We start from the raw sequence: 24005 nt of genomic DNA, 5'->3' as shown, positions 1-24005 counted from the left end.
TTGAAGGGTGGGGAGAGTCACTGTCTGTCGAATGTGAAGAGGGAAGCAGTTTGAGGCCAGAAGCAGGATGTGGGCGAGAGGTCGGCGGTGGGATAGATGTGATGGAGGCACAGTGAGAAGGTTGGCATTAGAGGAGCCAAGTGTTCGGGCTGGGTTGTACATAATAAATTATCATGGCATTTATTAAGCGCTTACTATGTGCAAAGCACCGTTCTAAGCACTGGGGAGTTTACAAGGTGATCAGGTTGTCCCACTGGGGGCTCCCAGTCTTCATCCCCATTTTACAGGTGAGGGCACTGAGGCCCAGAGAAGGGAAGTGACTTGCCCAAAGTCACCCAGCTGACAATTGGCAGAGCCGGAATTTGAACCCATGACCTTTGACTCCAAAGCCCGGGCTCTTTCCACTGAGCCACGCTGCTTCTCTAGTAGTAGGAGAGGAGCGAGGGGTGGTAGGAGGGGGCAAGCTGGGACCCGCTCTGACCTCCGGCTTCACTCCTAGCATCCCCCTTCCTCCTCCCCCTGCCCCCCGAGCCCTGTGGCTAGCAAGGGGCAACTTACCTCCTTGGAGAGCCGAGTGAACAGGTCGCCTCCACGAAGGAAGTCCAGGATGAGATAGAGTTTGCCCTCCGTCTGGAAGGCTGGGGAGAGGGGGTGCCCCGGGGTCAGAACCCGGCACTGGGCTCGGATTTCCACGCCCCTCGCGCCCCCGCAAACCCGTCGTTGGGCTGTTCAGCCCGGGGGCACTTGGGCCTCACCGGCACCAGGAGGGATTGGGATGGGATGGGATGTACTTCCCGAACCACAGAGAGAGACGAAAGGGATGGCCGAGTGCCCTTCGGTCCAGCCGGTACAGTTATTTGCCCACCTCGCGACAGGGGGCTGGACCTGATGACCTCAAGACCCTTTCGGGTCTACAGCTGTGAGGTGGGTGGAAGAAAGGGCACGGTCTGAAGAGTCTGATGGGATGGGGCATTTGGGGGGAGGGTCGGGGGCAGAGCCAGCCCCAGGCTCCATGAGGAGAGGGGGCCCGGGAAGGGCCGGCCCACCAGCCGAGGATCGACAACACGTACCATAGTGCAGCTTCACCACAAATGGGTGGTTCACATCGGCCAGGATGTCCCTCTCCATCTTGGTCCTGACGCGATCCCGCACTGCAGGGGGGAGGGAGGGCCGGGGGTGAGGCCTCCCCGCCCCCCTCACCCCTTCTTTCATGCCCACCAGTACCACCCGATGGGCGCTGCCCACCCCCTCAACTGGGAGGCACCGCCCTCACCCCTGTACCCCCTCAACCCCCACATTGGGCCCATCTCTGCTCAAGGAATGACACGGTGCCTGTGGGCCGGGACGACTCCCTCACCCCCTCACCCCCTCACCCTTCAGCGTGGCTTTCTTCAGCACCTTCATGGCGTAGAGGTGCCCACTGTCTGGCTGGGTTACCTTCCTCACCAAGAACACCTGGGGGATGCGGGTGGAAGGGGAGATGGGGGTCAAGTCGGGGGCTCTGCCGCCCTGTCCCCTCAGTCCATCCACCCCCACCTCACTTTCACACGGCAGAAGTCCCGCCTCCCCTTCGCCCACTCCACATCCTGAGAAAGGAGGAAACTCCAGGGGTGCAACCTGGCTCTGGGAAGACTGCATTCTGAGGCACAGGTTCTAGTCTCAGCTCTGCCCCGGCCTGCTGGGAGACCTTGGGCAAGACACTTCCCAGAGCGCTCAGTACAATGCTCTGCACGCAGTAAGCACTTAATAAATACAACTGAACGAACGAATCTGTGCTCATTTCTCCCTCTGCAAAATGGGAAGGATCATCCCTGTCTCTCCCTGACTCCCAAGAGTGGGATGGAGACTAAGTGCAATAATTATATTATTATTATTATTATTATTAATATTATGGGTTCTAATCCCAGCTCCGCCACCTGTCAGCTGTGTGACTTTGGGAAAGTCACTTGAATTCTCTAGGCCTCAGTTCCCTCATCTGTAAAATGGGAATTAAGACTATGAGTCCCACGTGGGACAACCTGATCACCCTGCTTTCCCCCACAATGCTTAGAACAGTGCTTTGCACAGAGTAAGCGCTTAACAAATACCATCATCATTATTATTATTATTACTAATTACTAATATATTTGCTAAGCGCTTACTATGTGTCAAGCATTGTTCTCAGTGCTGGGGTAGATACAAGTCAATCAGGTTGGACACAGTCCCTGCTCCACATGAAGCTTGCAGTCTTAGTAGGAGGGGAGAACAGGTGTTTAATTCCCATTTTACAGATGAGGAAACAGACACAGAAGTTAATTCATTCATTCAATTGTATTCATTGAGCACTTACTGTGCGCAGAGCACTGTACTAAGCACTTGGAAAGTACAATTCAAGTACAAGTTAAGTGACTTTCTCAAGGTCAAACAGCAGACAATTGGCAGAGATGGGATTAATAATAATTATTATAATAATGGTATTTTTTAAGCGCTTACTATGTGCAGGCACTGTATTAAGCGCTGGGGTGGATACAAGCAAATTGGGTTGGACACAGTCCCTGTCCCAGGTGGGGCTCACAGTCCCTCAGTTAGAGATGTGGTAACTGAGCTACACAGAAGTTAAGTGACTTGCCCAAGGTCACACAGCGAGAAGCAGCGTGGCTCAATGGATAGAGCCTGGGCTTGGGAGTCAGAGGTCATGGGTTCAAATCCCGGCTCTGCCAGTTGTCAGCTGTGTGACCTTGGGCAAGTCACTTCGCTTCTCTTCCACTGCGTGGCTCATTGGAAAGAGCCTGGGCTTTGGAGTCAGAGGTCATGGGTTCAAATCCCGGCTCCGCCAACTGTCAGCTGTGTGACTTTGGGCAAGTCACTTAACTTCTCTGTGCCTCAGTTCCCTCATCTGTAAAATGGGGATTAAGACAGTGAGCCCCCCGTGGGATAACCTGATCACCCTGTAACCTCTCCAGCACTCAGAACAGTGCTTTGAACATAGTAAGTGCTTAATAAATGCCATTATTATATTATTTATTATTCTCTGTGCCTGTCCCCTCATCTGTAAAATGGGGATGAAGACTGTGAGCCCCACGTGGGACAACCCGGTCACCCTGTATCCTCCCCAGCGCTTAGAACGGTGCTTTGCGCATAGTAAGCGCTTAACAAATGCCATCGTTATTATTATTATTACGATAGCAGACAAGTGGCAGAGCTGGGATTAGAACCCATGAACTTCTGACTCCGAGGCCCGTGCTCAGCCACTACGCCACGTTGCTTCTCATGTGGGAGTACTTGGGGTAACAGAATTTCAGGTTGTTTTATCCTCTCCTCCCCCCCGAGCTGTACGGTGTCCCCCTCCCCTGGCCACCGGCTTGGCAAGTGGCTCCCCTGAGGGCCCGCCGCCCCCACGGCCCCGAGCCCGGCCCTCCCCGGGGCCGGCGCCGGACTCACTTTGCCGAAGGAGCCCTGGCCCAGCACCTTCAAGAGCTCAAACTGGGACGGGTCGGCCTTCTCCGACCCTTCCTTCACGTGGTGTGTGATGTGGATCTCCTTGACCACTCCTTCGTCCTGCGGGAGGGTGAGCCAGAGCTCGGGGGGCGGCTCCGGGACAGCCCCAGGCCACGGGCACGGTACCAGTCGGGCTCCATCGCGTCGCGCGACGCAGGGCCGCTGCTGGCCAACAAGGACCGGGCCCGTCTGGCGAGCCGGCTGCGCTCCGGGGGTGGGAGCCCCTGCCAGAGTCGGGCCAGCCCCAGCGGGCCTCCTCAGTTGGCACCGGCCCCAGAGCCCGGCGGAGAGGGGGATGCCACATTAGGCCGAGCCTCGCTCCCCCACCACCCGACCCCGTGGGCCCTGCCCCTCGGTGACCCAAAGTCCCAGGATCTTCAGGAAGGGCGGTCCCTGGCCACCCCCTCGGGGGTGTCGGATGTGGTTCCCCCATCTTGTCCTCCCCTCCTCCCCTCCCTCCCACCACAAGAGGAAGTCTGTCCGCGCCCTGAAGCCCCGGGGGGGATTATTTTGGGGCCTTTGTTCGGCTGGCAGCTCTGCCCGGCCCGTACCTCGACACCCGGCCCGGCTGCCTTGCCCCCCAGCCCACGGCGGAAGGGAACGGGGCTGGGGTCTGCCGGCCGCTCGCTGGCACCCCACCGGAAGCCGGGGGCTACCATCGACTGACGGTTGACGGACTGACTGGGACGCAGGGCCTGGATGTCGGCCCATCAGAACAGCCAGGGTGGTCGTGTTGTAGGCGAGCCCCCGCCGGTGCCACCCCTCTAGGTTCGGCCCAGCAATGCCCCCCGCCCCACGGGTCCAGAATCCTCCGCCTCAGCGCCCCAGAAAGTGTCCCTCCTCTGCTTCCCCTCTCTGCATCCCCGGGCCGGTGGTCTCTGCTACTCGCCAGTCCTGGGGGAAGACTCTAACCCCTTCCCCCCTGGCACCTCTGCTCCACATTCTCCCTCTAGCTGGGGTGGGGGAAAGCGAGACCAGAGAGGGAAAGCTGCTAGCCCAAGCTCACACAGCAGCTCGGGCCAAGAGGGGACAGACGAGAAGCCCCGATCCTGCCCCTCGGGGTGACCCCCACGACCCCCCACGACCCCCTGGAGGTACGAACCACGTCGCCGGGCTGGCCGAGGTCGGGCAAGGGCCTCTGGCACGGCTTCTCGCGGGGCTTCCTGTGCAGCCACAGGGTAAAGAAGGTGCGGAAGCGGGGCAACTTGGAGTCCCTGTCCATTCTCCGGGCCCGCCGAGTGACGGGGTCGCCCGTCCCCCAGCAGCATGGCAGCCGACGGGGCCGACGCTCGGGGCGGGGGGTGGGGTGCGGCAAACCCAGGGCCGGGAAGAGGACCGGAGGAGGGTGGGGGGGGCGGCGCTGCAGGTGGGGGCGGAAAGGGGGGCCGGGCCGCAGGCGGATATGCGGTACAGAGAGGCACAGAAAGAGCAGAGCAGTGCCCCCACCCCCCAAGCAGGCTGTGGTTTCCTGGGGGTCGGGTCCCCCCTAACTTTTCCTTTCTTCAGGAAGCATCATGGTGGTTCCAGTCCTCCCCCCACCCATCCACCTGAGAGAGGGAAAGCCCCCGGCGCCCAGCTAGGCCCAGGCCTCCCGGTTGATAGGAGCCGATGCCCGGCGGTGACCGCCCCCCCCGGCGCCAGGGATGGCGGAGGAAGTCGGGCAAGGGCTCCGAGCACCACTGGGAAGAGCCACTTGAAACTCGGGGGGAGTGGGGAAGGGCGGCTTCAGGGCACTTGAGGAAAATCCGGCCCTGGGTCCACTCGGACCCCTCGTCCCCGGGGTCCGGCCTTCCCACTCCCGGGCGACTCCCATCGGCGGGACGGCAGCTCGGAGGGGAGCAACCACGCGCGACGGAAACCCACGGGTGGGCGGACTGCGGGGACAACTCCGGTAAATGACGTCCCACCGCGGCCACGTGAAACCGCGGCTCCTCCCAGCGCGAGGGACACGTGGGGCCAGGCTCGGGGCGCGAGGCAGCGGCGACCCCGAGCGCGCACGCCCCTTCCCCACATATCCGTGAACCGAGACGATGACCCACGATCTGACCTCTCGGCCCCCCACCCCCACGGCCCCCTCCTCTCACCTTCCTGGCGGAGTCCACCGCGGATCTCTCCAGCCAAACGTAGTCGCTCTTGGCCTGCATCATGGGGAGGGAGAGAGGGTCAGCGCTGGGCCCAGTTCCGGGTCCTGAGGGACTTCTGCTTGGGGCCCGGGGCCGTCGAGACACTTCCTCTCTGTCCGGCCAGAAGAGAAGGAAGGAGAGGCTCCTCGGACCTCAGCCCGGCCCTCCCGAGGGGTTCCGGGGAGAAGGAGAGGGGGAGCCGGGTGGGCAGAGGCTCCCACCAGGCACCCTGAAATCCCAGGCTTCCGCTCGAGACCCACCCCTCATCCCTCTTTCTCTTCCGCCCCCGTGTTTGGGGCCCGGATACCAGATGGGGAAACGGGAGGCCGGAGAAGGGAAGTGACTTACCCAAGGTCACCCTGCCAGGCCGCGGCCGAGCTCGACAATGGGACCCCGGAGCTCCGAGCCCACCGCCGGCTCCCTAAGGGCCCACCCGGCTCACCCAGGCCCTCCCTGCCGCTTTCCCGCCTGGGGCTGAATAGGAAAGAAGCAGCGAGCCCTAATGGCTAGAGCCCAGGCCTGGGAATCGGAAGGTCATGGGTTCTAATCCCTGCTCTATTTATTACTCTATTTATTTATTCATTTATTTATTTTACTTGTACATTTCTATCCTACTTATTTTATTTTGTTGGTATGTTTGGTTCTGTTCTCTGTCTCCCCCTTTTAGACTGTGAGCCCACTGTTGGGTAGGGACTGTCTCTATGTGATGCCAATTTGTACTTCCCAAGCGCTTAGTACAGTGCTCTGCACATAGTAAGTGCTCAATAAATACGATTGATTGATTGATTGATTGATTGCTCCTCCACTTGTCTGCTGTGTGACCTGGGCAAATCACTTCACTCCTCTGGGCCTCAGTTACTTCACCTGTAAAATGGGAATTAAGGCTGCGAGCCCCACATGGCACAGACAAATCTGATTGGCTTGTATCTACCCCAGCGCTTAGTACAGTGCCTGGTACAAGTAAGCGCTTAGGAAATACTATTTGGCCCTGCTGAGAGCTCACCTCCTCCAGGAGGCCTTCCCAGACTGAGCCCCTTCCTTCCTCTCCCCCTCGTCCCCCCTCAATCCCCCCCATCTTACCTCCTTCCCTTCCCCACAGCACCTGTATATATGTATATATGTTTGTACATATTTATTACTCTATTTATTTATTTTATTTGTGCATATCTATTCTATTTATTTTATTTTGTTAGTATGTTTGGTTTTGTTCTCTGTCTCCCCCTTTTAGACTGTGAGCCCACTGTTGGGTAGGGACTGTCCCTAGATGTTGCCAATTTGTACTTCCCAAGCGCTTAGTACAGTGCTCTGCACATAGTAAGCGCTCAATAAATACGATTGATGATGATGATTTAAAAAAATGCTTGGGGTGAGATCAAAGGGTACAGGGAGAAACCCGGCTGGGCACGGTGGCTTTCCCTCTCGATTGTGAGTTTGTTGTGGATAGGGGAACCCATCTTCCAACCTCGTACTGTATTGTACTTTACCAAGCGCTTAGTACATACAGGGCTCTGGACACAGAAATCGCTCCATGACTGATTGGTTTTCTGGGCCAGGCTGCTGGACCATCCAGTCCCGGGATGCCCAGGGAGCAAATCCCGGCTCTCCCGGCCACCCGGAGAGCTCAGCTAGCTAGCCGAGAAGCAGCCCGGCCTAACGGATAGATTTCGGGCCTGGGAGACAGAAGGACCTCGGTTCGAATCCCGGCTCCACTAAGCGTGGCTTAGTGGCAACAGCCCGGGCTTGGGAATCAGAGGTCGTGGGTTCAAATCCCGGCTCCGCCACTTGTCCGCTGTCTGACCGCCCACTGCTGGGTAGGGACCGTCTCTATTTGTTGCCAACTTGCACTTTCCAAGCGCTTAGTACAGTGCTCTGCACACAGTAAGCGCTCAATAAATATGATTGATTGATTGATTGACCGTGGGCAAGTCACATCACTTCTCTGTGCCTCATCTGGAAAATGGGGATTGACATCGTGATCCCCACGTGGGACAGGGACTGGGTCTAACTTGATTTGCTGCTAACCACCCTAGCACTCAGTGGCACAAAAGAAGCGCTTAACAAATACAATGTAGCTTAGTGGAAAGAGGGGCTTGGGAGTCAGAGGACGAGGGTTCTAATTCCGTCTCCACCACGTGTCTGCTGTGTGACTGTGGGCAAGCCGCTTAACTTCTCTGTGTTTCAGTTCCCTCATCTGTAAAATGGGGATTAAGACCGTGAGCCCCATGTGGGACATTCTGTCTACCTTGTATCTACGCCAGCGCTTAGACCAGTGCTTGGCACATAGTAAGCGCTTAACAAATACCATCATTATTATTATTATTATTATCTGCTAGACCCCACTCTAGGAAAGCCCACTTAAAACCACTGGGGCTTAAGTGGAGATTCCTTTAATGATAATGATGGTATTTGTTAAGTGCTTACTATGTGCCAAGCACTGTTCTAAGAGCTAGGGTAATAATAATAATGATAATCAATCAATCAATTATATTTATTGAGCACTCTCTGTGTGCAGAGCACTGTACTAAGCGCTTTGGAAGTACAAGATGGCAACATATAGAGACAGTCCCTACCCAGTGGGCTCACAGTCTAGAAGATAATAATAATTTTGCTATTTGTTAAGCGCTTACTACGTGCAAAGCACTGTTCTAAGCACTGGGGAGGATACAAGGTGATCAGGTTGTCCCATGTGGGGCTCACAATCTTAATCCCCATTTTACAGATGAGGGAACTGAGGCCCAGAGGAGTGAAGCGACTTGCCCAAGGTCACACAGCGGACAGGTGGCAGAGGAGGCCGCCTTCTGGGTCAAAGCAGGGGCTTGGGTGAGGGGTGGGGGGAGTGGGGGACCACCTCAGGAGGGGAGGAGGGGTCGGGCCGGGAGGAAGGGGGCTTCTGGGCCTTCCCCCAGGCCCGGCCTGCCCCTTGCCGAACAGGAACGGCGCAGAGGTCGTCCCCTCCCCACCCTCTGCCCACAGCTCAAAACTTCCCGCAGGGCCCCAGCAGCCCATCAGATAACGCCTCGCTTGGCCCGGCCGCAGCCGGAGGTTTCGAAAGATGCTCTTTTCCTCTCCCTGTGCCTTCTGCTGGGGCGATCGGCCCGGACCCCCATCTCCGGTAGACCCCGGCCTGGCCCACGCTGCCCCATACCCGGCCTGGCCCTGCTTACTGGGCCTGAGCCCCGGGCCCCTCTAGAACGAGTGGGGTGCAGTCTGGATACCCCAGGGATCCTGAGCTGCCGCTTAGCAGGATGCAAAAGTGTCTACACTGCATAAAGTGGCTCCAACCCCAGGCCCTCGAGGGGCTTGGGCTGCTGCTTTGCTGGGGGCAAAGGTGTCTGTGCTGCAAAGGCGTCTCCGGCCCGGGGGCAGAGGGGAGCCCACCTGAAGCCCGTTCTGCCAGCCCTCGAAAGTGCCAGGCGGGCACGTGTCTATTCCCGCCCTCGATTCCAGGCCCATGTCCCACCCCGAGGCCCGGGGCTAAGGGTCTTGGGTCTGGGCAGGTCAGGGGGCTCTGACTTTAAAGCCGAGCCTCCCCAACCCCCTTCTCTGGGGCTGAGCATGCTCACACTTTGTGGGAAAGGCTGCGCCCCACCCCCTGCCCACCCCCGTCCCGGAGAAGGGTCAGCGGCCTCAACCCAGAGCCTGTGAAGCCCCCCGGCCCCAGGCCCCGGGGTGCGGGCCGCGACTTGCCTCCTGGGTCCTGGGCCTGATGCGGAAGAGGTGTCTGAGCAGCGCCATGGCCTGGACCCAGGAGGGCTCGGCCTCCCGCCGCCGTCCAGACAGTCGCCCGGCCAGTCCCGAGCCCGGCCTAGATCGCCCTGGCCCCCGATAAAGAGGAAACCGTGGGACTTCCCCTGCTCCCGCCCCCGGCCACCACAGACAGCCTCCGGCCGCCCCCGCCTCCCTGGAGGGGAAGGGTCTCCGGGGTCCCTGGCGGGACCCGGCCCAGCCCGGACCCTTCCCAGGGCTGGGGAACGGCTGGTCCCAGGCCCGGCCCCAGGGGCGACCCCAGAGCGGGGTTCATCCTCCTAATAGCCTTTGCTGAGCACTTACTATGTGCCAGGCACTGTATTAAGCGCTGGATGCCCAGACTAAGCCCCACTTTTTCCCTTAGCTCCCCCTCCCTTCTGCGTCACCCTGACTCATTCCTTTTGCTCTTCCCCCACTCTCTCCGCCCCACAGCACTTGGGTATATATATCTATAATTCCATTTATTTCTATTGATGCCCGTTTAGCTGTATTGAGGTCTGTCTCCTCCTCCTAGACTGTGAGCCCGTTGTGGGCAGGGATTGTCTCTCTTTACTGCTGAACTGTACTTTCCAAGCGCTTAGGACAGTGCTCTGCACACAGAAAACGCTCAATAAATATGACTGACTGAATGAATGCCCAAGCCCTCCGTCCCTAGGGGCCAGTGTGGGTGACTGGGGCTAGTCTTCGTCATTCCCTGGGGGGCTCTGGGCCCTCCGGTGCTAGGGACCTGGGGAGTGAAGCGAGGATGATAATGATAGTATTTGTTAAGTGCTTACTATGTGCCAGACACTGTACTAAGCGCTGGAGGGATCCACGCAAATCGGGTTGGACACAGTCCCTTGTCCCACGTGGGGCTCACAACCTCAATCCCCATTCTGCAGATGAGGCCACTGAGGCCCAGAGAAGTGAAGTGACTGGCCCAAGGTAACCCAGCAGGCAAGTGGCGGAGGCGGGATTAGGACTCAGGACCTTCTGACTCCCAGTCCCATGCCCTATCCACTCCACCATGATGCTTGGAAGTCAGAAAGTCATGGGTTCTAATCCCGGCTCCATCACATATCCTCTATTTGACCTTGGGCACTTCTCTGGGCCTCGGTTACCTCATCTTTTCGACTGCGAGCCCACTGTTGGGTAGGGACCGTCTCTACGTGTTGCCAACTTGTACTTCCCAAGCGCTTTGTACAGTGCTCTGCACACAGTAAGCGCTCAATAAATACGATTGATGATGATCTGTCAAATGGGGCCGAAGAGTGCGAGCCCTATGTGGGACGGGGACTGTGTCCAACCTAACTTGTACCTACGCTGGTGCTTAGAACATTGCTTGGCACGTAGTAAGCGCTTAACAAGTACCATAATAATAATTATTATTTTCTAAGTGTCACTAGAAGTGGCCTTTGGACACCTGGGAAAGGGTGCCCCGGCAGCTGGGGGACCCCCCAACCCCACCCTTCTCCGCCCACCCCCTACGGAGGATGGTTTGGGTTTCATAAACAGGAAGCGACGGGGCGAGAGGAGCGGCAACTTTGAGGACGGGCAGCTGCTGCCGGCTCAGGCCTAGACACCCCCAGCCCGGGCCGGAGGAGAAGCAGGAAGAGGAGGAGGAGGAGGACAACTATGCCGCCCGCTCCGCCTCGGCCTTGGGTGGGCTTTGGGGGGATGGGGGTGTGGACGGGGCGAGCAGGGGGGGACCCCTCTAGGCCCGGCTTAGGCTCCGGTCCCCTCCCCTCCCCGAAACAAGCTGCGGAGCAAAACCACAACCGGGCGAGGAGGTGACTGCATCCTGGTGCAACAATGTCACCGTGGAAACCAGGGTGCAGCGCCTCGCAGTTGTGCAACTTTGGGTCCCCAGCACAAGGCAACACCATTTCCAAACAGCCTCGGGCCCCGATCCGACCCACAGGAGCTTCGGGGGGTGGGGGCCTCCACCTCCGAGGCCTGGGCAGGAGGCTCGCGTCTCCGGGGAACAGATAATAATCATAATAATTATGGTATTTGTTAAGCCCGTTGTTGGGTAGGGACTGTCTGTATGTCGCCAACTTCACCATCATCAATCGTATTTATTGAGCGCTTACTGTGTGCAGAGCACTGTACCAAGCGCTTGGGAAGTCCAAGCTGGCAACATCTAGAGACAGTCCCTACCCAACAGTGGGCTCACAGTCTAAAAGGAGGAGACAGAGAACAAAACCAAACACAAAACCAAAACCAAACATACTAACAAAATAAAATAAATAGATATTTATTATAGATGGTATTTCCCAAGCGCTTAGTACGGTGCTCTGCACACAGTAAGCGCTCAATAAATACGACTGAATGAATGAATTTGTTCTGACGACTTGACACCTGTCTCCATGTTTTGTTTTGTTGTCTGCCCCTTCTAGGCTGTGAGCCCGTTGTTGGGTAGGGACCGTCTCTATATGTTGCCAACTTGGACTTCCCAAGCGCTTAGTACAGTGCTCTGCACACAGTAAGCGCTCAATAAATACGATTGAATGAATGAATGAATGAATGAATGAGCTGTTCTAAGTGCTGGGGGAGATTCCAGGCAATCAGGTTGGATACAGTCCCTGTAGCAAGTGGGGCTCACAGTCTCAATCAACATCATCATCATCATCATCAATCATATTTACTGAGCGCTTACTGTGTGCAGAGCACTGTACTACGCGCTTGGGAAGTACAAGTTGGCAACATATAGAGACAGTCCCTACCCAACAGTGGGCTCAGTCTAAAAGGGGGAGACAGAAAATCCCCATTTTAGAGATGAGGGAACTGAGGCCCAGAGAAGTGAAGCGCCTTGCCCAAGGTAACACAACAGACAAGGGGCGGAGCAGGATTAGAACCCATGACCTCTGGCTCCCAAGCCCCTGCTCTTGCCAATAAGATATGAAGTAAAGTGACTTGCCAAAGGTCACAGGGCAGACACATGGCAGAACGTCCAGGGCCGTGCTCTCTCCATTAAGCCACACCGCTTCTCTGTTGTATTGTATTTTTAGACTTTTAGACTGTGAGCCCACTGTTGGGTAGGGACTGACTCTATATGTTGCCAACTCGTACTTCCCAAGCGCTTAGTACAGTGCTCTGCACACAGTAAGCGCTCTATAAATACGATTGATGATGATGATGTATTCTTCCAAGCGCCTAGTACAGTACTCTACACACAATAAGCTCTCAATAAATAGGAATGATTGACTAATGAACCCTGGAGAGAGGTGGCCTGGGAGGCCTACCCTGGCTTGGGTTCTGCTCTGGCTCTTAAATTGGCCTGTCTCGCTGGGCTAGGACTGGGCAGAAAAATAAATAATAATAATGATGGCGTTTGTTAAACGCTTACTACGTGCAAAGCACTGTTCTAAGCGCTGGGGGGATACAAGGTGATCAGGTTGTCCCACATGGGGCTCACAGTCTTCATCCCCATTTGACAGATGAGGGAACTGAGGCTCCAAGAAGTTAAGTGACTTGCTCAAGGTCACGGCAGACATGTGGTAGAGCCGGGATTCGAACCCATGACCTCTGACTCCAAAGCCCGGGCTCTTTCCACTGAGCCATGCTGCTTCCCTGTATATATATTTGTACATATTTATTACTTTATTTATTTATTTATTTTACTTGTACCTATCTATTCTATTTATTTTATTTTGTTAATATGTTTGGTTTTGTTCTCTGTCTCCCCCTTCTAGACTGTGAGCCCACTGTTGGGTAGGGACCGTCTCTATATGTTGACAGCTTGTACTTCCCAAGCGCTTAGTACAGTGCTCTGCACATAGTAAGCGCTAAATAAATACGATTGATTGATTGATTGATTCCCTAAAGGGCCAGGGGGCGACAGGGGGCTCAATGACTTACCCTTGGGCAAGTCACTTCACTCCTCTGGGCCTCAGTTCCCTCATCTGTAAAATGGGGATTGAGACTTTGAGCCCCAGGGACTGTAATAATAACACCACTAATAACGATGGCATTTGTTCAGCGCTTACTATGTGGCAAACACCCCACTAAGCACTGGAGTAGACACAAGCTAATAAGGTTGGACCCAACCCCATCCCACGTGGGGCTCACAGTCTCAATCCCCATTTTCCAGATGAGGGAACTGAGGCCCAGAGAAGTGAAGTGACTTGCCCAAGGTCACCCAGCAGACAAGTGGCAGAGTCAGGATTAGAATCCGGGTCCTTCTGACTCCCAGCCAGTGCCCTAATCAACCCGATTTTCTTGGATCCACCCCAGCTCTTAGTACAGTGCCTGGCACCTAGTCAGCGCTTAACAAATATCACAATTATTATTATTATTATCATTAATAATCAGCAGAGTTGGGAAGAGGTTAGCAAGTCACCTGAGGGGAGGGGGTGGATCGCGTTGGGGGCCCGACCTGTGAAACCCTGGGCTAGAAATAGCAGCCGTGACAGCCTACTGGTCGAGCGCTTAGTACAGTGCTCTGCACACAGTAAGCGCTCAATAAATACGACAATGAATGAGAAGGGGGGATGGGGGTGGGCGCAATGAACCGCACGGCACGGCACCGCACCTCCCCGCTTCGGCCCCGGACTCTGCTCGTCTCCTGTCTACTTATTGAGAGCTTACTATGTGCAGAGCACTGTACTAAGCGCTTGAGAAAGGACAGTACAACGTTTCCAGCCCACAACGATCTTACAGTCTGGCGGGGAGTGGGGGAGGAGACAGGCATTGACATAAATACATTTATTAATAATAATAATAATAATAAGGATGACGGTATTTGTTAAACGCTTACTATGTGCCAAGCACTGTTCTAAGCGCTGGGGGAGATACAAGGTAATCAGGTTGCCCCATGTGAGGCCCAAAATCTTAATCCCCATTTTACAGATGAGGGAACTGAGGCACAGAGAAGTGAAGTGATTTGCCCAAAGTCACACAGCCGATAAGTGGCGGAGCTGGGATTAGAACCCACGACCTCTGACTCCCAAGCCCAGGCTTTTTCCACTATTCATTCATTCAATCATATTTATTGAGCGCTTACTGTGTGCAGAGCACTGTACTAAGCGCTTGACTACTTATAGCCACTTTCCACTATTTATGAGTAAGAAGGCCTTGACTTGTCTGGTATGTGACCTTGGATGATTCACTCATTTCTCTGGGCCTCAGTTACCTCATCTGGAAAATGGAGACTGAGCCTGTGAGCCCCACATGGGACAGGGACTGTGTTCAACTCAATTTGCTTGTATCCATCCCAGTGCTTAGTACAGTGCCTGGCACATAGGAAGCGCTTAGCAAATATCATTATTATTATTAATAATAAACTATTATTAAACGATGAATTGGAAATGACTCGATGGCACTTGATAATAATAATAAATTATTACATTAGAGATTGAGAAGCAGCGTGGCTCAGTGGAAAGAGCCCAGGCTTTGGAGTCAGAGGTCAGGGGCTCAAATCCCAGCTCCGCCAATTGTCAGGTGGGTGACTTTGGGCAAGTCACTTCACTTCTCTGGGCCTCAGTGACCTCATCTGGAAAATGGGGATTAAGACTGTGAGCCCCCCGTGGGACAACCTGATCACCTTGTAACCTCCCCAGCGCTTAGAACAGTGCTTTGCACATAGTAAGCGCTTAATAAATGCCATCATTATTATTATTCCAGCGCTTAGAACAGTGCCTTGCACATAGTAAGGGCTTAATAAATGCCATCATTATTATTATTCCAGAACTTAGAACAGTGCCTTGCACATAGTAAGTGCTTAATAAATACCATCATTATTATTATTGCAGTGCTTAGAACAGTGCCGTGCACATAGTAAGCACTTAATAAATGCCATCATTATTATTATTCCAGTGCTTAGAAAAGTGCCTTGCACATAGTAAGCACTTAATAAATGCCATCATTATTATTATTCCAGTGCTTAGAACAGTGCCTTGCACAGAGTAGGCGCTTAATAAATGCCATCATTATTATTATTCCAGCACTTAGAACAGTGCCTTGCACATAGTAAGCACTTAATAAATGCCATCATTATTCGGGGAAGCAGCGTGGCTCAGTGGAAAGAGCCTGAGCTTTGGAGTTGGAGGTCAGGGGTTCAAATCCCGGCTCCGCCAATTGTCAGCTGTGTGACTTTAGGCAAGTCACTTCACTTCTCTGGGCCACAGTTACCCCATCTGTAAAATGGGGATTAAGACTGTGAGCCCCCCATGGGACAACCTGATCGCCTTGTAACCTCCCCAGCGCTTAGAACAGTGCTTTGCACATAGTAAGCACTTAATAAATGCCATTATTATTACTATTATTATCATTACTTCAGCGCTTAGAACAGTGCCTTGCACATAGTACGTGCTTATGTATATATTTGTACATATTTATTACTCTATTTATTTATTTTACTTGTACATATCCTATTTATTTTATTTTGTTAATCTGTTTTGTTTTGTTCTCTGTCTCCCCCTTCTAGATTGTGAGCCCACTGTTGGGTAGGGACCGTCTCTAGATGTTGCCAACTTGTACTTCCCAAGCGCTTAGTCCAGTGCTCTGCACACAGTAAATGTTCAATAAATACGTTTGATTGATTAATAAATGCCATCATTATTATTATTCCAGCGCTTAGAACAGTGTCTTGCACATAGTAAGTGCTTAACAAATGTCATCATCATTATTATTATTATTATTATATGGACAAAAGGCCCTCCCTGCCAGTCCAGACTGGTGGCGGATGGTTCCTTGGGAAACTGAACTGAGGACAAGTGCAGTCCAGTTACCCACTTCCACCCCCTGGGAGAAAACACAAAAAGAGAAAACACAAAAAAAGAAAACACAAAAAAACACACACAAAAACACACACACACACACAAACAATACATCTCCTCCAAGAGGCCCTCCCCGACTAAACCCTCATTTCCTCCACTCCCTCTCCCCTCTGCATCGCCTCTGCACTCAAATTTACCGCACCCTCAGCCCCACAGCACTTCCGTACGTACCCGCAACTTATTTTAACATCTTTCTCCCCCTCTAAACTGTAAGCTTCTTGTGGGCAGGGAACGTGTCCACCAACTCTGTTCTAGTGTACAGTGCTCTACACACAGTAAGTGCTCTGTACATACCGTTGATTGATAGGGAGTCAACAACCACGCGCCTATAGGCACAAAACGAGGGAAGAAGCAGCGTGGCTCAGGGGAAAGAGCCCGGGTTTGGGAGTCAGAGGTCATGGGTTCAAATCCCGGCTCCACCAATTGTCAGCTGTGTAACTTTGGGCAAGTCACTTCACTTCTCTGGGCCTCGGTTACCTCATCTGTAAAATGGGGATGAAGACTGTGAGCCCCCAGTGGGACAACCTGATCACCTTGTAACCTCCCCAGCGCTTAGAACAGTGCTTTGCACATAGTAAGCGCTTAATAAATGCCATCAAAAAAAAAAAAAGAAGCGTGGCCTGAAGGAAGCAGCGTGGCCTAGTGGATAGCCCCCGGGGCCCGGGAGTCAGAAGGACCTGGGTTCTAATCCTGGCTCTGCCCCTTGTCTACTGGGTGACCTTGAGCAAATCACTTCGCTTCCCTGTGCCTCAGTTACCTCATCTGTAAAATGGGGATTAGGAATGTGAGCCCAACGCAGGACAGGGACTACATCCAACCCGATTACCTTTTATCTACCCCAACACTTAGTACACAGTAAGCACTTAACAAATACCACAATTATTATTATTAGGCAGGGACTGTGTCTATTGTTGTGCTACACTCTCCCAAGCGCTTAGTATAGTGCTCTGTGCACAGTAAGCGCTCAACAAATGAATGAGTGAATGAATTATTATTGTTATGCAGTGCACGAAGAGGAGCACTCAGAGACAATGAGGAAGGGCATTTATATCAATGAAAAGGAGCCCCTTTTCATTGATATAAATCAAAGGTTTCTGCATCTGGAGAAGTAATGAGGATTTTTTTGAGGGGGGGGTGGGCCAGGGAGGGGTGAAGGTTGGGCACGGGCCTTTTATTCATTCATTCAATCGTATTTATTGAGCGCTTACTGTGTGCAGAGCACTGTACTAAGTGCTTGGGCAGTCCAAGTTGGCAACATATAGAGACGGTCCCTACCCAGCAGTGGGCTCACAGTCTAGAAGGGGGAGGCAGACAACAAAACAAAACATATTAACAAAATAAAATCAACAGAATAAATACGTACAAGTAAAATAAATAGAGTAATAAATATGTACAAACATATATACAGGTGCTGTGGGGAGGAGAAGAAGTAAGGCGGGGGGATGGGGAGGGAGCCCTTTTAGCTTTTAGACTGTGAGCCCACTGTTGGGTAGGGACTGTCTCTATATGTTGCCAACTTGTACTTCCCAAGTGCTTAGTACAGTGCTCTGCACACAGTAAGCGCTCAATAAATACGATTGATTGACTGATTGATTGAAGGGGGGGCTGAGTGTAGGAAGGCCTCTTGGAGGAGGTGAGCTCTCAGTAGGGCTTTGAAGGGAGGAAGAGAGCGAGCTTGGCGGATGTGCGGAGGGTAAGTTTCCCTCTCACCTGGGATGGGCCCGGCCTGTACCCTGACCCGATCGGCGGGGCGGGAGTTTGGGCCGGGCCGGGCTCAGAGCCAGCTTTCGGGGCAAAGTTTGGGGTGGGAGAGGACCCGGAAACCAGGGCGCTCCGGAATTGGGTCGGGGAGCACGCCTCCTGTCCGCTCAGAAAGAGGGAAGCTGCGGGCGGGGGGCTTCTATGATGATGATGATGGCATTTGTTATGCGCTTACTATGTGCAAAGCACTGTTCTGAGCGCTGGGGAGGTTACAAGGTGATCAGGTTGTCCCACAGGGGGCTCACAGTCTTAATCCCCATTTCACAGATGAAGTAACTGAGGCCCAGTGAAGTGACTTGCACAAAGTCACACAGCTTACCAGTGGCGGAGCTGGGATTTGAGCCCAGCCCAGGCTCTTTCCACTGAGCCACGCTGCTTCCCCAATAATAATAATAATTATTATTATTATTCTCTGGTCCTCGGTTACCTCATCTGGAAAATGGAGATTAAGACTGGGAGCCACATGTTGGGCACGGACTGTGTCCAAACAAATTAACTTGTACCTGCCCCAGTGCTTAGCACAGTGCCTAGCACATAGTAAATGCTTAATACCATTAAAAAGAAAATCAGCTTCGAGCAGAACTGGGGAGGGAGGGTGTCTGCTGTGTGACTTTGGGCAAGTCACAACTTCTCTGTGCCTCAGTTCCCTCATCTGTAAAATGGGGATAAAGATTGTGAGCCCAATGTGGGACAACCTGATCACCTTGTAACCTTCCCAGTGCTTAGAACAGTTCTTTGCGCATAGTAAGCGCTTAACAAATACCATAATAATAATAATAATGATAATAACCCAATCTTCCATCCGAACAGCCCCTTCCCCCTGAGTGGATCTATAGACTGTACAGCCCCGCTAGTCTGTAAGCTCATTGTGGGCAGAAAATGTGTCTGTTTATTGTTCTACTGAACTCTCCCAAGTGCTTAGTACAGTGCTCAGCACAGTGAGCGCTCAATAGACTGTAAGCCTGGTGTGGGCAGGGATTGACTCTATTGCTGAATTGTACTTTCCAAACATTTAGTACAGTGCTCTGCACACTGTAAGTGCTTAATAAATACTACTGAATGAATGAATGAATCAATAAATACAGCTGAATGAATGAATGATGTCTTCCCAACAGCGGGAATCTTCAACCCGCACCCTTCCTCTCCTCTGCTGCCTCCCGGTTCAAGCCCAATATCCCTGGGAAGACCCCTCCCCCTGCCCCCAGACCCAAACCAGCCCCACCCGGACCTCTCATTCATTCATTCAGTCATATTTATTGAGCTCTTACTGTGTGCAGAGCACTGTACTAAGCACTTGGGAGCGTACAACACAACAATGAACTGACACATTCCCTGCCCATAACGAGTTCACAGTGCAGTAGGGGGGAGACAGACATTAATAGAAGTCAATTAATGACAGATATGGACATAAATGCAGTGGGGCTAGGAGGGGGAATGAACCAAGGGAGCAAGTTCGGGGGATTCAGAAGGGAATGGGAGAAGAGGACAGCGGGGGCTTAATCTGGGAAGGCCTCTTGGAAGAGATGTGCCTTCATTAAGGCTTTGAGTTGCGGGGAGAATCATTGTCTCGCATTGCTTGTAGCCCACACAGTCTGGTCTACCTCAGCGTGGCTCATTGGAAAGAGCCCGGGCTTTGGAGTCAGAGGTCATGGGTTCAAATCCCGGCTCCACCAATTGTCAGCTGTGTGACTTTGGGCAAGTCACTTAACTTCTCTGGGCCTCAGTTACCTCATCTGTAAAATGGGGATTAAGACTGTGAGCCCCAAGTGGGACAACCTGATCACCTTGTATCCTCCCCAGCGCTTAGAACGGTGCTTTGCACATAGTAAGCGCTTAACAAATGCCGTCATTAGCATTATGATTACCTCCCCCCAAGCCCGGCCCCACTGCGGGATCAAAGGCCAAGGGGAGGCCTGAATCATAGTCATTATCTCCTCCCCCTGTGCATGCGGTGGGGTTCCCTCCCAGGTTTGAGTCAGCACCCCAACTCCAGAAACCCGTCATGGCATGCAGATGCTCCCGGCATCCTCCTCTCCCGTGCCCAGGCCTGGGCCTGTGCGCTAGGAATCGCTCTGCCCGCTTCCCTCGCCTCCCTTCCTCCTGCATTCTGGGCCTGTGTTCTGTGAACTGCCCTGGCCACCCCCTTTTCATTCAATCATATTTATTGAGCGCTTACTTTGTGCAGAGCACTGTACTAAGCGTTTGGGAGAGTACAATACAACAGTTAAACGGACACATTCCCTGACCACAAGGAGCTTACAGTCTAGAAGGGGGAAGAGGGGCATTTTCCCCTACTTCTTCTCCTTGGCATTTGGACCTGTCCCCTATAAGCACTTGATGCCCCTCTCCCTCCAAAGTACTTACATCTACATCTGTAATTTATTTGTACTTGTACATATCTATTCTATTTATTTTATTTTGTTAATATGTTTTGTTCTCTGTCTCCCCCTTCTAGACTGTGAGCCCGCTGTTGGGTAGGGACCGTCTCTATACGTTGCCAACTTGTACTTCCCAAGCGCTTAGTACAGTGCTCTGCACACAGTAAGCGCTCAATAAATACGACTGATTGATTGATTTGCTTCTCTGTCTCTCCTTCTAGACTGTAAGCTCCTACCAACTCTGTTGTATTGTCCTCTCCCTAGCTCTTAGTATAACGCTCTGCGCGCAGTAAGCGCTCAATGCAGTCTTTCTAGACTCTAAGCTCATTGTGGGGAGGGAATGTGGTTGCTTATTGTTGTAGGAAGAAGTAAATACCATTGATTGATCGATTAATTGCAAAAGAAGCCTCTAAGCTCATTGTGGGGAGGGAATGTGGTTGCTTATTGTTGTAGGAAGAAATAAATACCATTGATTGATCGATTAATTGCAAAAGAAGCCTCTAAGCTCATTGTGGGGAGGGAATGTGGTTGCTTATTGTTGAAGGAAGAAGTAAATACCATTGATTGATCGATTAATTGCAAAAGAAGCCTGCTTTCCTTCCCTCGCTCCCTGGGGATGGATCGAAAGGGGACCTGGAGTTTCTCCCCTGGAACCTAGTATGGAGGGGAAGATTGGGGAGGGAGCCCCCGCAGTCTTTCTGCACTGTGAGTCTCAGCTTGGGGGGTCGCCGTGATAACGGGGGGGGGGTGTGTGTGTGTGTGTGTGTGTGTGTGTGTGTGTGTGTGTGTGTGTGTGTGTGTGTGTGTGTGTGTGTGTGTGTGTGTGTGTGTGTGTGTGTGTGTGTGTGTGTGTGTGTGTGTGTGTGTGTGTGTGTGTGTGTGTGTGTTTTGTGGGGGGGAATCTACACAAGTTGGGATGATGGCAACTAGGGTCAGTCAATCGTATTTATTTAGCACTTACTGTGTGCAGAGCACTGTACTAAGCACCTGGGAGAGGACAATGGAACAACAAACAGACAGGTTGAGGGGTGCAGGCTTGGGACAGTCGGTCCCCTCCCCTCCCCTGGCCCCGCTTGGCCTTGGCGGCATCCCAGACTCCCTCCCGGGACGGCGGCCGGAGGCTCACGGGTCTCCGGTGGGCCCAAACCACATGGTTGCCCTCAATGGGGGGAAGGGTCCACCTCCCCAACCATCCCGCGGCACTGTCCCCTTGGCTGCAGGGACGGCGATGACCGCACTGTTGGATGGCACCGCGCTGCGAGGAAAGGAAATGGATGGCTAGAAGCAGGAAGGTGTGGAGTGTTTTTCGCCCGGCGTGGCAGAGATCCCCTGGGGCCTGTCCTGTCCTGGCCCGGCCCGTCTTGTTCCAACACGGCCCGCTGCAGTCGGTGACTGGCACTGGATCGGGGCCGGAAGCTCACGGGGCAGCGAGCCAGGGAGCCTCGCTTCTTACCCCGAGGCGCCCTTCACCCAGGTAGAAACCCCCTGACACCGGCCCCAGCCCCGAGGACCCTCCCCGCTGGATCGGTTGTTGTGTTTTTCCCCCCCTTCTCTCTCCCTCAGGAACCGGGGGTGAAGGTGACGGCAGAGACGGGGCAGGCGCCCAGGCCTGGATGGCACTGCCAACCTTGGCCTTGTTGAGGAAAGCCGGGTTGCTCGGGCCCAGCCAAACTACCCAGGGGACTGGGGCGAGGGGGCCTCTGCTTCACCCTGACTGATCAGTGGTATTTATTGAGCACTTACGCTGTGCAGAAAACTAATAATAATAACAATAATAATAGTGGTGTTTAAGTGCTTCCTATATTCAATTCAATCGCATTTATTGAGCGCTTACTGTGTGAGCACTGTACTACGCGCTTGGGAAGTACAAGTTGGCAACATAGAGAGACAGCCCCTACCCAACAGTGGGCTCACAGTCTAGAAGACTAATGCCAATACAATGCAATACAATAAATAGTAAATAGTGACTATTCTTGTAATCTATATGCCAAACACTGTATTAAGCACTGGGATAGATTCAGTTCATTCAGATTTATGCAATCCCTATCCCACACGGGGCTCACAGTCTAAAGGAGAATGGGTCTTAAATCCCCATTTTACAAATGAGTAAATTAAGGCACAAGGAAGTTGAGTGAGTGTGGTCCAGTGGAAAGAGCACGGACCTAGGGGTCAGAGGAACCGGGTTCTAATCAATCAATCAATCGTATTTATTGAGTGCTTACTGTGTGCACAGCACTGTACTAAGCGCTTGGGTAGTACAAGTTGGCAACATATAGAGACAGTTCCTACCCAAAAGTGGGCTCACAATCTAAAAGGGGGAGACAGAGAACAAAACCAAACATACTAACAGAATAAAATAAATAGAATAGATATGTACAAGTAAAATAAATAGAGTAATAATAAATAAATAGAGTAAAATAAATAAATAGCCTCTGCCACCTGCCTGCTAAGTGACCATGGGCAAGACACGTCACTGTGCCTGTTTCCCCATCTGTAAAATGCAGATAAATACCGCTCTCCCTCCTATTTAGGCTGAAGCCCCATTTCAGTCAGTCATTCATTTAATCGTACTTATCGAGCGCTTACTGTGTGCAGAGCATTCATTCATTCAATCGCATTTATTGAGCGCTTACTGTGTGCAGAGCATTGTACTAAGTGCTTGGGAAGTACAAGCTGGCAACATATAGAGACGGTCCCTACCCAACAACGGGCTCAGTGCGCAGAGCACTGTACTAAGCGCTTGGGAAGTACAAATCGGCAACATAGAGAGACGGTCCCTACCCAACAACGGGCACTGGGATACAGTTCATGCAGATTTTTGCAGTCTCTGGAGCTTGACACATAGTAGGGACTAAAATACCACAGTTATTAGTAATAATGACTGTTCTTGCCCCAGGTTCCACAGCAGGCAAGCGGCGGAGGGGTCATTAGAATCCAGGTGTTCTGACTCCCAGTCAATCGTATTTGTTGAGCGCTTCTGTGTGCAGGGCACTGTACTGAACGCTTGGGAAGTACAAATCGGCAACACATAGAGAACGGTCCCTACCCAACAACGGGCCCAGGCTTATGATCTTTCCTCTAGGTCCAAAAGAACAACTAGACACCCCTTTCCTCCACTCTCAATCAATCAATTGTATTTATTGAGCGCTTACTATGTGCAGAGCACTGTACTAAGCGCTTGGGAAGTACAGATTGGCTCTCAGGAGCTTACAGTCTGAGGAAGATGGACCATCTGCCAGGATGGGCGGATCTGCATCCCAAGTAGGCCGGGATCCAGCTGCTGACTTCATTCCCTCCCCTCACCAATCAATGGTATTTACTGAGCGCTTGCTTGCAGAGCGCTGTACTGCTCGTTGTGAGCAGGGAACGTGTCTGTTATATTGTAATAATAATAATAATAATAATGGCATTTATTAAGTGCTTACTATGTGCAAAGCACTGTTCTAAGCGCCGGATGCTTGTATGCTCCCAAGTGCTTACTAAAGCGTTAGGCACCTAGTAAATGCTCAATAAATTGGACCGATGACTGACTTGGGAGCGTCCAGTACAACAGAGTCGGTAGACACGTTCCCGGCCCACAATAAGCTTTTAGTCTTTTAGTCTTTTAGCTTTTAGTCTGGAGAAGGAGCTCACAGTCTAGAGAAGTTTAGAAAAGCAGCGTGGCCCAGTGGATAGAGCAAGCACCCGGGAGTCAGAAGGACCTGGGTTCTGTACCCGGCTCTGTCGTTCATCTGCTGTGTGACCTTGGGCAAGTCACTTCC

General features: G+C 52.7%; 1 protein-coding gene across 2 annotated transcripts in view; it reads right to left on the bottom strand.

Annotated features, from left to right (window-relative positions):
- The window catches only part of RPS6KA1 (ribosomal protein S6 kinase A1), a 51990-nt gene that overhangs the window by 18652 nt on the left and 9333 nt on the right, over positions 1-24005 (bottom strand). Inside the window, exons 3-8 of one of the 2 annotated variants that reach the window (XM_038757748.1) lie at positions 5562-5615; positions 4580-4640; positions 3421-3537; positions 1374-1455; positions 1071-1151; positions 559-638 (exon numbers count right to left, since the gene is read on the bottom strand). In XM_038757748.1, coding sequence (XP_038613676.1) covers positions 559-638; positions 1071-1151; positions 1374-1404 — 192 coding nt within the window. In that variant the 5' untranslated portion in view covers positions 1405-1455; positions 3421-3537; positions 4580-4640; positions 5562-5615. The remainder of the gene's footprint in view (positions 1-558; positions 639-1070; positions 1152-1373; positions 1456-3420; positions 3538-4579; positions 4641-5561; positions 5616-24005) is intronic. The other variant, XM_038757747.1, reaches the window with a different exon arrangement.

The sequence above is a fragment of the Tachyglossus aculeatus genome, chromosome 16 (genome assembly GCF_015852505.1).
Source record: "Tachyglossus aculeatus isolate mTacAcu1 chromosome 16, mTacAcu1.pri, whole genome shotgun sequence".
NCBI classification, from domain to species: domain Eukaryota; kingdom Metazoa; phylum Chordata; class Mammalia; order Monotremata; family Tachyglossidae; genus Tachyglossus; species Tachyglossus aculeatus.
Note: the sequence above shows the minus strand (reverse complement) of the source record. Positions and strands in the feature narration are given on the sequence as shown.